We start from the raw sequence: 16,456 nt of genomic DNA, 5'->3' as shown, positions 1-16,456 counted from the left end.
AACAAATCAGAACCCTTTTGATAGAAAAACTCTTCAACAGTATTTCACCTCACTGTGATTTGAGAAAGAACATACAATTTCTCAAAAAATGTGAAGATGCTTGCATGGCCTAGCCAGTCTCCCGACTGAATCCCACTGAAAATTTGCAGAGGACAGAGTGACCTCATAATCTTTGGGAACTGAAGATGGTCTGCCAAGAGGAAGGAGCCAGATTGAACCAAAATATTGCAAAAAGCTAATTATCTCATTCTGCGGACGTCTCAAAGTTGTAACTGACAACAAGTTTTTTCCCTGTTGATTAAAAATATCTTTGTTTATGCATATAAATACATACATTATGTGTGTAAATTTAAGCTACATCAATTAACTGGAAGCACAACCCCATTTGCAAAAAAGTTGGGACGCTGTGTAAAATGTAAATAAAAACAAAAGGCAATGATGTGCAAATTGATGTGCATTTAAACCCTTTATTTAATTGAAAATACTAAAAAAGACAAAATATCAAATGTTGAAATTGTGAAATTTGATTGTTTTTTGAAAAATGTGGATCCATTTTTATTTGATGCCAACAGCACTTTCCAAAAAAGTTGGGACAGAGGAAACAAAAGGCTGGCAAAGCTGTGTAATGCTAAAAAAAAACACCTAGTGGTTATTTGGCTACAGGTCAGTAACATGACTAAGTACACAAAAGAATCCCTGAGCGGCAGAGTATTTCAGATATAGAAATGAGAGGAGTTAACCACTCTGTAAACGACTGTGTGCTCAAATAGTGCAACAATTCAAGAACAACGTTTCTCAACATAAAATAGCAAAGAACTTTTGCCTTTCATCATCTACAGTACATAATAACATTAAAAGACGGAGAATCTGGAGAAATCTCTGTATACAAGCGTCAAGGCCAAAAACCACTATTTGCTGGCTGTGATGATTTTTGAGGCCTCAGGCAGCACTGCATTAAAAGCAGACTTGATTCTCTAGTGTAAATCATTGTATGGGCTCAGGAACACTTCTGAGCACCACTGTCTCTGAAAACAGTTCAACGCTGCATCCACAAATGCAAGGAAACCATACATAAACAGGATCCAGAAATGCTGCCACCTTCTCTCGGCCCGAAGTCATGTGAAATGGACTGAGGGGAAATGGAAAAGCGTCCCGTGGTCCAACCAATCAATGTTTGAAATTCTTCTTGGAAATCATGGACACTGTGTCCTCTGGGGTAAAGACCACTCAGCGTGTATCAGCGCACAGTTCAAAAGCCAGTATTCATGATTGTATAGGAGTGCATTAGTGCACATAGCATGGGAGACATGCACATCTGTGAATAGACCTTTAATGCTGTCATCCAGATGACGTCTCTTTCAGGGAAGGCCTTGCTTATTTCAGCAAGACAATGCCAAAGCAATTTATGCATATATTACAACAGCATGGCTCTGCATTAAAAGAGTCCAGGTGCTAAACTGGCCTTCCTGCAGTCCAGGACTGTCACCCAGTGAAAACATTATGAACATTATGGTGCATTATGAAATGAAAAACACTATAAAGGAGCCCCCAAACTGTTGATCAGCTGAAATTCTGTATCAAATAAGAAGGGGAAAATATTTCACTTTCAGAACTACAACAGTGTCTCCTCAGTTTACCAATGTTTACAGGGTGTTGTTAAAAGAAGAGGTGATGAAACACAGTGGTAAACATTCCCCCAACGTTTTTGGAACATGTTGTTGGCATATTCAAAATGGGCTTATATTTTTCAAAAACTAATAAGATTTCTCAGTTGCAACATCTGATGTTGTGTTTGTGGTGTTTTCCTTTAAAAATATGGTTTACATGACTTACGTATCATTGCATTCTATTTTTATTTACATTCTGCACAGCATCCCAACTTTTTGGGAAGTGGGGTCGTATATTAAACAACAAAAAGTGTCAGAATATTTGTTTCTTACCTCTACTAACATTTAGCTTATTTTCATTATGTTCATATTTTATTCATTTATAATTGAAAATTGTTATCACATGTAGTAGCTGCTGATGAATAATTCTGAAGATTCATGAATTATTATTATTAATTAATATGAATAATAATAATAATAAGCCTTATCAGCTGAAATGCATTCTTATTTTCAGCCTAAAAAGAGATGCACAGAAGTAACTGAAAGAGGCTGTGAGGTTTCGGCTCCATAAGCTTTTCACCATGCTGTGACCTCTCATTCTCCCTTTCCTTCTCTCTCTCTCTCTCTCTCTCTCTCTCTCGGTCTGTCCCCCCTCCCCTGGCGCTCCGTTGGCTGCAGCCTCCCTCTCGTTCCCACAGTCCAGCCTGCGGAGATGTATCAAACCTCTAATACCTTTCACAGCCAGAAGCGCATACTTTCAGAGTGAGGGGAACGGCGTGGCGGATATATTAATCAGCTGAGTAAATATCCCGTGTGTGTGTGTGTGTGTGTGTGTGTGGGTGTGCGTGTGTTGCCTGCAGACATTGACGAGTGCCAAGAGAATCCATGCCTCAATGGAGCACGGTGCATTGAGAGTGTCGGCAGCTTCACCTGCGAATGCCAGGCAGGCTACACCGGGCCTGTTTGTGAGACAGGTGAGCATGTCTGGAGGTGGAAAGTGTCACTGAAAGGACAATGTGTTCCCCAGGGCACTCTGCTTTCTGTGTCAGGCCTGCTCCTGTTCATCTGGCAGAAGGCTGACTTTAAAAAGCCTGCCATGGCACAGGTCTTCTAATGGCACGTCAGCCACCAAACACCCCCCCCCCCCTCCCCCCACCAGGGATTATTATTCTTCAGTAATGTCATTAGTTTCAGATCTCACAAGTCCCACTAGTGTATGCATGTGATGTGGGAATTTTCGTCATACAGTGTGATCAGAAATTAAATCATTAATTAATCTGTTCAATTACACAAAAGATTTGGAACCCAAAGCAAGTCATTTTAAGGTAACACTTTAGGTGAAGTACAGTTTAAGCTTGGCTAGAAAGTAGTCGCTAAGTTAACACTAGGTAGTTATATAGTCTAGCCTTTGCCAGCAGTTGGCAATGCTAAATCAAAGCAATGTGCTATTATGCCAGTTGCAATGGAATTTTTTTATTTAGCACCATTTTTCTGAATATCAATACAAGAATTGTTAACAATGTGGGATCATAAAACGTTCAAGCATTATACGTAAAAATGCCTGACCAATTCTTCTCTACTGAAAAAAGACCCTTTGAACCACTGGGATAAAAGTTGGAGGTTTCCTGATTAATGGGACTTGATTTAGTGGTTAGTATTAGAGACCACTACCCTCTTAAAAATGAAGGTGCCACAAAGGATTATTGGTGCTAGGGCTGCCAGAGCCTCTGGGACGAGCCGGCATTTGACCCACCACTTTAACTTGGTGTCCTGACTCTGGCTGAGTTCAGGATGCTTCTGTCATAAAGAAATTAAGCATGGAGTGCTGACCAATAGAAACAAACAGAGAGTCAAACTCACTGGCAGAACCAATCAAAATTTCAGTTTCAGCTGGGAGGGCGGGACATATTTTAACGAAGCAAAGGCTTTGTAAATTCATGTTCAGTGAGAGGAGCCGCAGCTCACTGATCTGTTTAAGCACTGGGTCACAGGTTGAATTAACCAACTATTCAGTTTTAACATTTCTTACTAATTACTTTATTATTTCTTTCTTTAGTTTGGTCTGTTTCGACAAATGAAACCTCAGATTGTATTTAGCTCTGTACTGAACAACTGAACTGTAGACCAATGACTCTGCTGCTGGTGGAAATGCATTTTTACGATGGCTTGTCAGTTCTTTTTCTGGACATTATAAGGACAAACACTAGACCAGGAGTGCAAATTTGGTCTGACAAGTAGGAGGCGCAATGTCAAGAGGCTATAGCTTCTATACAGCAGTTCAAGTGTAAAAGTGGGTGCACAAATGCCAGTAATTACACTTATCATACGGATGTCTCATGCCTTAGGTATCAATATTAAAACACAAATACAGGTATAATAATATCTTATATATAATCATATGTCATGTTTTCCAGCATGTCCCTAAAATCCTTAGCCTGTCTACATGTTGCTATAGATATTTTAATATATATAATAATAAATATAATGAAAGATCATATTACAATAAAGTGGTGTTAAACTATTACAGAGCAAGTTATTGACAGCTATATTATAATTTATATATATATATATATATATATATATATATATATATATATATATATATATATATATATATATATACACAAGACTGTCTAACATATCATTGCAGTCCAATGAAAAACAAGTATCTTGAAAATAGTAACTGTACAGGAGAAGGAAAAAACACTTTTAACTTTCAGTGTAAGCCAATGTAAAAAGATTTTAGAGCATTTCAATTGGTCCATGCATCATTAACTTTCTGTGCGATGTGAAGGACAACGGGTGTTCAATGGAGATACATAGTTTTCTTCGGACTGCGGCGATATGTTCCAAAATGCATTCGCATCAGTGCATTAGATATTAGGATGTCAGTGTCTGTTCGTGTTTGTCCAGTCAGTGGACTCTTGCCTGAATAGCTCACTCTACTAATTTACACTACTAGGGACTCAAAGAACCCTTTTAAGAGTGTAGCTCCCTGTCAAACACCTTCAGATTATAGTAGAAAACAATCAAATCTAGAATCTACCACAGGTCACCTGTTAACTCACTGAAAGTCTTGACATTGTGATATCAATTCATCAAGAAAGCACAAAATAGCGTTACTAACCATTAGAGATCATGACAAAGCCACCAGGAACCAAGAGAAATCTTTCAGCAGGGTCATGGTAGACCTCCTGCTAAATATTCAAACAGAGTGACTGGACAAAACAGCCTTTAATCTATCAGTTAATGATAGAACACAAAACGAGGACGAGGTTGACGCGCTTGCTGTAAAAATACTAAGCTTGACGTGATGTATGGAGAGGCGCAGCCCCCCTGCTTCACGAATTGGACTCTCCGTAGTGGAGCTTATTGAGGAAACACAAGCCCGGTTGGGAAATCCTTCGGGAGCGAAACTGTTGGCCCTGCACATATTGTGAACCCTTGTTTCTACATAAGACTGGATTACTCTTAATACTAGACACCTGGTCGATGTAACTGTACACCTGCATGAACTCTAACACATCCTCAAGTCTTAAGACATCAATGTAAAGTCAGTACGAGGCTGCTCCAAAGATGAACTCCCTAAAGGTCCCTGTACTGATGAATGAAACTTGTGTTTCTCTGTTTGTGGATCTAGACGTTAATGAGTGTGAGTCCATGCCGTGTCTGAACGGAGGGGAGTGTGAGGACCGGGTGAATAACTACACCTGCACCTGCACTGCTAACTTCACTGGAACCCACTGTGAGACAGGTGAGCTCCCTTTAAACTATCTTTCTCTGGAGCTCACCACGAAGACTGCTGTTTTCCGTCTTTCCTTTTTTCTGCATTATCCATCCATTACTTTTTATTTCCCTTTGCAGTGGGAAAATGTTTCATGATAGAAGATGTTTATACAGCCAACCAAGTTACTTTCTCTTTTTTTTTCCATTTGACTTCCTGCATTATAACATTTTCCAACTGGGACAGAAACAGGCGCATGCATACACACTGAAATTCTGCATGAAGAGTGAAGACGAGATTGGGATGACTGTGGCTTCAGGTTACACATCTGACTGACTGACCTCATGTATTTGCAAAAAGCTTCTGCAACATCTCCTGGTTCTCAGGCGTTTGTTTTTTGGTGTGGTTGGCCGTTCGGTTTGTCTGAGGTCAAAGTGGCTTAACCAGCCTTTAAAGGAGAGGTTCCCAAAACAAGTGAGACAGTTCCCCAAGTGAAACTGAGGGCTGTGGTTTGAACTTCATAAATTTACTCTGCGCCTCTCTTTGATTTTGTTATTACCAAAAAGCACTTTTGGTCTGGTGCAAGTTTATGGGTGCATTAGGTCATGATACCTCTGAATGAGGAAAAATCAACATCACATGATAGACGTGAAAAAAAGGAAAACATGCTTTTTTATGCTCTGTTAGTCACGATTTTCTTCTTTTCCAACAGAGTTAGTGGTTGTGACCAATTCCTCTACTACTGATGGCAAAAATCACACAGGTAAACCACAACGTCTTTAATTTTCAAGCACTTGTTCAGGAAGTTAATTATAAAGACTGGGTATTGCCAACAATTGGCTTTCAACTGATCATATCACTTGCCATGCAAGTTCAATGAAAAATGCCAATAATGCAGCCACCCATGGCTGGGAGAAAGCATAATTGTCTCTGGGTGGGTAGTGTGGCCCTCTTCTCTTTCCATTCGTTAGCATGGTGCTAGCCAGTGTGGGCAACTGTTAACTGATATAACAGAATTGACAGTTAGTGGTCTCCTCCAAACATGTTGAGCTGTTCAATGCCATTATATTAATGGCTGTTCAAAACGGTGTGTTGGCTGACACTGAAGCACGTTGTTGCTGTTAGAACAAAACCTCCGACATTTATAGCAGCAAGACAACATTGAATAAAATTTACCAGAAAAAAATATCAGAAAAAAGCTAAATGCCTCATTTAGTGCTGTGCAAATGATAACAAGCTAACTGGTGTCTGCTAGCTCTCTAGAGTTGACACCTCAGCCCTGTAAAATTCCTAGACAGGCAATCAGTGGCTTGAAACTCAGTGGACAGGTAACTTTGCTCATGATGCATTCTAAACTAGATAGATGTCAATTCAGTTACAGAGGCCAGTGGTCTCAGTTATGGCATCACAGTGCTGCCAACATTACACCTTTCCCAAACAGCTGTCCCTACACTGAGGGCAATCGGAACCAATCAAACCCACTTTTTGAAATGGATTGATTGCATGAAAGGAAGCAGCTTAACCATCATGAGAAATGCTAACATATCAGAATACATTTTGTGTCCAGGAATGGATGGACAGACAACCAAAATCCAGGATGATCCAGGCAAATCCTGGATGTGTAGCAACCTTATAGCTTCATTGTTAGCCACATTAGCACATTTAGTCAGACTACTCCTATAAGTAGGTACTTCATTCGCTTTAACTGAGCTATAGAAATCAGTGTGAATACACAGGTAGGTAGTATCTAATAATAATCCAATGACTGATTGTAGTGTCAGCATCAGTCTGCTTTCATAATTCATTTTGAGGTTTGGTTTCTCAACCTGTCCAGCATCCTGTGAGGGAGAAGGCTGCGAGAGTCACCAGAGCTGCAAGAGCGCAGGCCCTGGAAGCTACGACTGCACCTGCAACCCAGGCTACTATGGCGAGAACTGTGAAGGTACGACTGGCAGTAAAGGAGCTTCTTCCACACTGCTTCTCCTTAGGCGGGCAGGTATGCAGCACTGAGGTGGAGAGCGTGGCAGATGGCGCTATGCCACAGGAATTTGGAACGCTGCCTGGGAAGACCATGCAGCCATGATAGATGAGTATAATTACCCAAACCGACATGGCCTCGCCTAGTTTACTACACAGCCCTCGCAGCAACAGGCGCTTGATGTTGCAAAGTAATTGCTTTATGGCACCTTTTACTAGTTTACCAACAAGAGGAAGGGCTTCTGTCTAGACTTGAAAGGGCCTCTCTTTTTATGAGATGGCACCAATGTTTGGAATTCACTTCCTGCAGACAAAGCAGAAGAGATATGGGTACACATGCCGGCTCATGGAGATCCGGGCTCATGGTCGTGTGCCTGAAATGGCTTCTTGGGATGGTGGACACTGTGGTGGCAGTTGGTTAAAACCCCTTAAACCCTAACAGACCTGTGTGTGAGTCAACACTTTAATTTCAAGATTGGTAATGTGACAATATTTTTGTTACCATAATAAACACAATCTCATCTGAGCATATTGTAGATAGTGTCAGTACTTAAAAACAATGAACAAGTGCAAGATTTATTCACAGAAGCATAATTTTTTAATTGTATGCACTGCAACAAATTTGGCCTAAAATAATTTTACTAGATTTGATAGCAGGTTTAAAAATTTGGCAGTATTAGTGAAAATATTGTGATATTAATATTTTTGCCATAACACCCAACTTTACTTCAATTTCTTACTCTCATAACTACATGAATACAAATGATTGATTTAGCACGTAATTATTTACTTATAGCACTTATATAGTACTCAATACATTCTTAAAAAAAACTTCCCAAATGGTTCTTGGATTAGAGGTGTGGTTCTATGAAAATTTATTTGAATGGGCCACTATAGGTACTTCATAGATACTAACCTTTATAAGCCCATTTCCAAAAACGTTGTGATGCTGTGCAAAGCCTAAATAAAAACAAAATGCACTGATGTGCAAATCATTTAAACCCTATATTTCATTGAAAATAGTACAAAGACAACATATAAAATGATGAAACTGAGAAATTTGGTTGTTTTTTGAAAAATATACCCATTTTGAATTTGATACCAACAACACATTCCAAACAAGTTGGGACGTGGGCAACCAAAGGCTAGTAAAGTTGTGTAATGCTAAAAAAAACACCAGGTGGTTGATTGACAACAGGTCAGCAACATGAGTGTGTATAGAATAGCATCCCAGAGGCTTTCAGAAGTAAAGATGAGGAGGTGTTCACCACTCTGTGAAAGACTGCACAATCAAATAGTGCAACAATTCAAGAATAACGTTTCTCAACATAAAATAGCGAAGAACTTTTGCTTTTCATCATCTCCACTACATAATAACAGTAAAAGATTCATGGAATCTGGAGAAATCTCTGTGTGCAAAAGGGACAAAAACCAGTATTTGCTGGCCATGATCTTTGGGCCCTCAGGCAGTACTCCATTAAAAACAGACATGATTCTGTAGTGGACATCACTGCATGGGCTCAGGAACACTTCTGAAAATCATTGTCTGTGAAAACAGTTCATCACTGCATCCACAAATGCATAGTTAAAACTCCAATACACAAAGAAGAAACCATACATAAACACGATCCAGAAATGCTGCCACCTTCTCTGGGCCAGAGCTCATTTAAAGTTGAGGGGAACTGAGGGGAAGTGGAAAAGTGTCCTGTGGTCCGACAAATCAGCATTTGAAATTCTTTTTGGAAACCATGGACACTGTGTCCACTGGGCTAAAGAACACTCAACTTGTTATCAGTGCACAGTTCAAAAGGCAGTATTCATGATGGTATAGGAGTGCATTAGTGCACATGGTATGGGTGATGTGCACATCTGTGGAGACACCATTAATACTGAACACTATATACATGTTTTTTGCCAACATATGCTGTCATCCAGACAACGTCTTTTTCAGGGAAGGCCTTTGTTTATTTCAGCAAGACAAACCACATTCTACATGCATTACAACAGCATCGTCCCATATTAAAGGAGTCTGGGTGCTAAACTGGCCTGTCTGCAGCATTTGGTCTCCTCAGTTCTCAAACATCTACAGAGTGTTGTTAAAAGAAGATGTGATGAAACACAGTGGTAAACATGCCCCCATACCTACTCTATTATAACGTGTTGTTGTCATAAAATTTCAAATGGACATGTATTTTTCAGAAAACAATTTCATTTCTCAGTTTCAAAATTTGATAATGTTGTTTTTGTACCATTTTCCTTTAAATACATAATTCACGTGATTTGCATATCATTGCATTTTATTTTTATTTACTTTCTGCATCCCAACCTTTTTGGAAATGGGGTTGTGCATTAAACTGGTGAATGGTTAGACTAAAAATCTAATTTGTGTAATTTTCCCACTTACAGCCAGGACATGTTTGGTGTCCAAAATTTTGCTTTATTAATTAACTAGCAAATGCAAGAAATCAGTACTTACACAAATAGTTTCCATAAATACATCTTCAGAACTTCTTTCAACCCACACCCAGCCTTCATTAGGGTCAATCAGATTGTCAATGTTACAGTATGACTTACTGTGCAACTATAAAAATGTATCAAAGCTTGTGTGTCTGAACACTGCAACACTTTACTTTTTAGACAACAGGTGTTTTACTGAATTACAAAACTGTCTCCAGTTCATGTGCATGTATGTCAGGGAGGCATATAAATGCTAGACTGTGTTTGCAATTTTAAAGTTAAGGTATATATATTTATAAATATTTATTTATAAGCATATATCTTCAGTTCAAAAGATGAAGAATAACAATCATGTATAAACATAAAAAAGAAAAGCAGTGAACGTATTCTGTAGTGTCTGTACCCATGCATCACATGGAGTCCAATCTGGCTCGGTTAACAACTGTTGTCTTAAAAGGCTGCCCACAGTGCTAAGCTACACAGTGGTACAAAATATTTGTACATTTTTATAATTCACAGTATGTCATACTCTGCACTAAACCACATCAACAAGTCTGTGCAACATTAATGAAGACCTTGGCTATAGTTGAAGTGGATTGAAAGAAGTTTTGGGCATGAGTTTGTGAAAAAGATCTGGGTGACTATTGACTTCTTGAGCTTGTTAGCAATGTTAGCCTGATAGTTTGTTAATATGAACATCTGGACAGAATCTAAATCCACTATCCAAATAAAGGTATAGATCTTTTGCATTACATGGACATTCTTTTACCTTTAAAAAGGTTCCTTACACTCACAAATCTCATTTACACCAATAGTTCTGAGGAACTACTGAAAGATTCTTTAGGAAACCAAAAGTGGTTATTCTGTGGCATCACTTCAAACAACGTTTTGTGAAATCTTAATAAGTGTATTAAGTTTTAAGATTAATAACTGAATAATAAGGCCACAGTTTAAGGGCAGGACGACTAGAACCTGCACATTGCCACAGTCAAAACCACATGATGCAGTACTACTGTCCCTCCATAGTGCTTTTCCATCTTCTGGACCATCTCTGTGGAGCCAGTCTCTGCTGCACATTGCATTTGCTGTTGTTTTTCTTTATGCATGCTTTTGGTCATTGCATTCTTAAATGAAGGCTTCTGGATACAGCTTCCCACTCTGAAGCTGTCCACTGAGGGTTTTTTCTTTACTTTTCCCTCTAAGAGCGCTTTAATAGTATGTGAGCCATTGCAAATTCACGCTACTCCTCACCCTTGAGCTGAAATAACTATCAGCATTTATATAGACTCTCTTAAATCTCCCGAATACCTTCCTGCCCAGCGAACTTGGAAGACCCAGTGGAAAAAGGAGCACGGTCCTGTGAGGAAGAGGAGGTAGCGGCCCACAGGCAGAACACAGGAGCGCCTAATCGTCCGCTGAGATCAAAGCCAAAGGCCTCACGGAGAGCCCATGAAAATGGCTCCACTGAATTAACAATCTATTAATTGCCTCCAGGGCCATACATTCTGATCAAGAAACATGTTCCATATTATCGGAAAAATAATACCCTCACGCAAGCCCCCTGGACTTCAAAAGGAAGCAATTTAGCAGTGATACAGCCACTTCCTTTGATCCACTTCTGCAATTATGGGGAGGAAAATAAAAACAGTCGTGCACAGTTGTACCGAAGAGAGAAGCTGAAAACTGACTTACAGTTGTCCAGCAATGCACGAACTGTGTGGGAAAAGACATGGAAAAGAGTGACCCGGGAGAGAAGTTTTAAATGAAAAAAAAAATTCCCTCCCCCCTGCATTGCGTTACACTATGCACACAGACAGATCTCCATTCCCACACATGTGCTTCCTCTGTATTTACACTTGGTGCCACTTTGACTGATGCGGAAAGAGCACAACATGTTTTAGGATAGTTAGAATGTTTACTTCTCCAGCACTGTAAAAACTACAGTGACCTCCTTCAGGCCAACAGCGCCTGCACAACTCATGAGTCTCTCTCTTTCTACCTCTCTAACCCTCTCTCTCTCTCTTTCCTTGTAGAGGAGTGTCCATGCCAGAATGGAGGTGTTTGCGTTGATGTGAATGGCACCTGTGAGTGTCCAACAGGCTTCACTGGACTCTTCTGTCAGTTTGGTATGCCTTTACTGCAATACAAAGAAAATATGTGCCTAGTGAACCTTGATCTGTTTCTTGTTTTGCAGAAACATATTGGAAAAAAAAAGCTTTCTTCTTATCCCAAATGTCATGTATTAGACTGCATAATACAAACCTCAATCCCAAAAAAGTTGGGACAGTGTGTGAAATGCAAATAAAAACAAAGCAGCAATGTGCAAATCCCCTTTGATCTGCATTTAAATGAAACCAGAATGAAAACAAATCATTGTTTTTTGTAATTATATGCTCAATTGGGACAGAAGCAAATTTAAGACTAGAAATGTTGTGAAATGCTCAAAGACACCTTAAATTAGTGATGGAATCTTTCTTGCATATCAATGGAGCATCCATGAAATCCCAGTCTTTTGTGAGCAGGGATATTTCAAGACTCACAATTTTGCCCAAAAATGTGTCTGTAAATAATCCAACAGTTTAAGAACAACATTTCTCAGTGAGTCGTTGTAAAGACTTTAGGTACGTCACTCTGCCCACTGCATAATACACTATATGGACAAAAGTATTGGGACATATTTCTTAATCATTAAATTCAGGTGTTTAATTCAGTCCTATTGCCACGGGTGTATAAAGTCAAGCACTTAGCCATGCAGTCTGCCTTTACAAACACTGGTGAAAGAATGGGCTCACTGAATTTGGGTGTGTTACTGTAATAGGATGCTACCATTGTAAGTCAGTTTGAGAAATGTATTCCCTACCAGATATTCCACGCTCAACTGTGAGTGGTATTATTGAAAAGGGACCACAGCAACTCTGCTACGGAAAAGGAAAACGCGTAAAGTTATAGAGTGGGGTCACCAAGTGCTGAGGTGCATAGTGCATAAAAGTCGCCAACACTCTGCTGACTCAGTAAGTGCAGAGTTCCAATCCTCCTCTGGCATTAACATCAACATTAACACGGTTTCCATGGCCAAGCAGCTGCATGCAAGCCTTATATCACCAAATCTAATGGTAAATGTCAGATGGAGTGGTGTGAAGCATGCCACCACTGGACTCTGGAGCTGTGGAGTGACAAATCATTCTTTTCTATCTGGCTTCTCTGTCTGATGGAGGAGTCTTGGTTTGGCAAATGTCAGGAGAACGTTTCCTGCCTGACTGCATTGTGCGAACTGTAAAGTTTGGTGGAGGAGGGATAATGCTATGGTATTGTTTTTCAAGGGTTGGCCTAGACCCCTCAGTTGCAGTGAAGGGAAACCTTAATGCTTCAGCATACCAAGACATTTTGGACAATTGTATGCTTCCAACTTTGTGGGGCCCTTTTCTGTTTCAGCATAATTGTGTCCTAGTGCAAAAAGTGACATCGATAAAGGCATAGCTGGGTGTGTCTGGTGTGGAAGAAATTGACTGGCCCTCACAGAGCCCTGACCTCAGCATCATCAAACACCTTTGGGATAAACTAGAATAGAGATTGAGCCAGATTCTCTCGTCCAACATCAGTGTCTGATCGCACAAATGCTTTTCTGGATGAATGGGCAAAAATTCCCACTCCTTTCTTATAGAAAGTTTCTCAGAAGAGTGAAAGCTATTATAGCTGCAAAGGGAGACCAACTTCATATTAATTCCTATGGATGTAGAATGGGATACCAAACAAGCCCCTGTGGGTCTAATATGTAGGTGCCCCAATCATTTTGTCCATGTAGTGAATATAATGACCTTTCAAATGATGCTCTCTTTCTGTAATCTCAGTCCTCTGAATGTAAAGTCTGGTTCAGTTCCTTTCTTGCATAACTCACACACTGATCCAACAATTATTTACACTTCTGTAACATGCCATTGGTATTTGAGACCCTCTGACTGGCTTTGCTTACCAGAAGTAACGCAGACGCCATGTAGTAACAGCAGACCGTGTCCAGACGGGGGCCCATGTCTAGAGTACGGTGGCACATATCTCTGCACTTGCCAAACTGGCGTCGATTTTGACCACAAGGACACCTACCCTTATGGTAAGCACTGGAGCCAGAGGCCTACATACACTACACATGACGCACACCATTTCCATGACAGTAAATATGTCGCACGGCAGTCTGTTAGGGTGGCAAATGCCTCCAAAATACTCCAGGCAGTGAAATTTAAAACATGATTTATTTGTCTGGTGACTTGACACGAAGGTAGTGCTTCAGTTTTGCCATTCAGGGTCAAATGATCTATGTTGTCATGCGCATTCAGATGATTGAATCATTACCACAAGCTCAAATAAAAGTCACCAGCTCTCCCAGTGTGATGAACGTGGTCAAGTTGGTGTATGTGTTTTCCAGTACAGCCCCGATCGGCCTGCGATTCGTCGCCGTGTCAGAATGGAGGATACTGCTACGAACGCGATGGAGGCTATACCTGTGATTGCAAACACGGCTATAGAGGGAAACACTGTGAAATAGGTAATAATTGCCGTGGGTGTGTTTATGCTGTATTGTCGATTCCTTTTGCTCTTTTGGTCCCCTTTTGACATGCTTAGTGATACATGCAGCCTTGATTTGTTTCTCTTTTTTTTGTCCTCAGTCAGATTAAGTATGTGTGCCTCTAGCCCCTGCCGAAATGGAGGATCCTGTAAAGAAGATGCCGGCAGTTACCGCTGTGTATGTCCTTACAGGTTTACAGGGAAACACTGTGAAGTGGGTGAGTGTTGAGGGGGGACTGACCCATAGAATGTGTCTGTTAAGCTGTAAGTATAGGTATATGATTGTAAAACCAGTCCACTGCAGACTCAAAGGGGCATTTCAGCTTAAAACCACAGTTTAATATGCAATTTGTTGTGTCATGTAACATTCTATAGCACAGCATGTCCCAGGACAGAATTTACCAATTTTGTGTTGTGTTCATGTTTCTGTTTTGCAGTGTTCACTCACTACAGTACCCAGCATGCTTTATACAAACACATCATACAGCTATTGCGAATCCCAGTGGTGTCTACCAATCCTGACTGCTAGCCAAGCCACTGATCTTTAAGCTAATAAGAACCAACAACCAAGCTAGCATTAGTGTAACTCACCTTGGCCGTCAAACAAAATAGCAATTCTATCTTTATTCAGCATGAAATGGAAGCCAGAGACAAGTTTTTACTCTTTCAGCCAGACAGAAGAAGCCAAACGGAGGTAATGGGTTTAGATAGGCAGGTACTTTGCTAACTTTAGCTTTCATTTTTATCCTCTCCATTTAATGAGTCATATCTGCAGTTCATTTCTTCTGTAATTCATTCTCTTCTTTATAATGATGATTTGAAGACCATTACCACAGTTATATGACTGCAATAAGATATTCAGCTTTCTAGCAGAGTAACGTTGGCTCTCTGGCCAGCTAGTGGAAAAAGACAGGAACTTTTCAAACAGCCCTCAAAAATTCACCCCAAAGCTTTTGTAGTTTTTCTAAAGTTCCTCTGACTTTGAAGACATGTCTTCAGAAGGTGGATTTCCTAGTCTTAAAATTGGGAAATATCGCTCTAGAAACTAAAGAGGCGCCACCACAGGCACAGCCGTTTTTGAATTTCTCATTTTTGCCGGTATCCCTTTAAAGCAGTTTCCAACCACAGTCTGCCACCCCCATACTTCTTTGGAAGTCGTTGATTGATCGTTGATCGTTGATCGTTGACTGGATCAGCTGCTGTACTGTTAGGTATAGGGAGATGCAGCGTTGAAACTAAAGTCTGTAGGAAAGTCATTCTCCAGGAGGAGGGTTGGTGACCACTGCTTTAAAGCGATATTTTGAAATGTGACTTTCTTTCATTTTGCTTTAGCTAAGAAGAAGGAAAAGTTATACTCCATCAGTCATGCAACCTGCATGCTTAAATTATCACAGGCTTACCTCAGACCACATTGAATTGGTAAAAATTGGACAGTGTCATATCAGCAAGTTAACTGGTAGGGAGTGAGCTTCCATTACTTGTTAGCTACATTAGTCTTGTAGATCCAGTGCGAAGCTAAAGAGACAAAACTACAGAAACAGTTGACTGATAGCATTTGGAGTGGGGAGCAAGCTGTGTGAATTACATTTTTGCTAAATATTACTTTACAAATACTCTCTTTTAGCTTGTGAGTCCTGATGAACATGATGAAATGCCCCCACATCCAAGCATGTGTGTTTGCAGCACTTTACTAAAATGACCACAGAGTCCCATTCTCAGCCTCCTTTCAACAGCAGCTCTAGCCATGCACTGGTCAAATGGAAGAAGTGTGTAATCTGCTTTTGTTCATGTTTGGAGAACTGCACTTCCGCACACACACTGCCATAAAATCTCTATGAAAAAAATCAGCTCCTCAAAGCCAAGAGGCTTTTCATCTCTGGAATCTCATTATCCCAACTTTGTCCCATATTAAAGTTGTGCAACTGCTTGGCCTTGTGGAATGATCCAATGTGCTGGAGATTGTTCAAGGCTTGGATTTTTCACATATAGGGAAAAAATGACCCTGGCACATGAGCCTGAAAAAGGCTGTGTGGTTCTTTCTCAGAGCTACTGTAATGATTAATGACTTCTCACACATGTTGAACTCCACATTCACACAAACTGCACACGCAAATATTTGCTCTGAACACTCACA

General features: G+C 40.2%; 1 protein-coding gene across 2 annotated transcripts in view; it reads left to right on the top strand.

The window, feature by feature from the left end:
* The window catches only part of sned1 (sushi, nidogen and EGF-like domains 1), a 71,320-nt gene that overhangs the window by 28,571 nt on the left and 26,293 nt on the right, over positions 1-16,456 (top strand). Inside the window, exons 7-14 of one of the 2 annotated variants that reach the window (XM_037534938.1) lie at positions 2,468-2,581; positions 5,248-5,361; positions 6,044-6,094; positions 7,166-7,273; positions 11,799-11,891; positions 13,742-13,870; positions 14,183-14,302; positions 14,424-14,540. In XM_037534938.1, the coding sequence (XP_037390835.1) occupies positions 2,468-2,581; positions 5,248-5,361; positions 6,044-6,094; positions 7,166-7,273; positions 11,799-11,891; positions 13,742-13,870; positions 14,183-14,302; positions 14,424-14,540 (846 nt within the window). Of the gene's footprint in view, positions 1-2,467; positions 2,582-5,247; positions 5,362-6,043; positions 6,095-7,165; positions 7,274-11,798; positions 11,892-13,738; positions 13,871-14,182; positions 14,303-14,423; positions 14,541-16,456 lie in introns of both variants that reach the window. The other variant, XM_017697999.2, reaches the window with a different exon arrangement.

Source organism: Pygocentrus nattereri, chromosome 26, assembly GCF_015220715.1.
Source record: "Pygocentrus nattereri isolate fPygNat1 chromosome 26, fPygNat1.pri, whole genome shotgun sequence".
NCBI lineage: Eukaryota > Metazoa > Chordata > Actinopteri > Characiformes > Serrasalmidae > Pygocentrus > Pygocentrus nattereri.
Note: the sequence above shows the minus strand (reverse complement) of the source record. Positions and strands in the feature narration are given on the sequence as shown.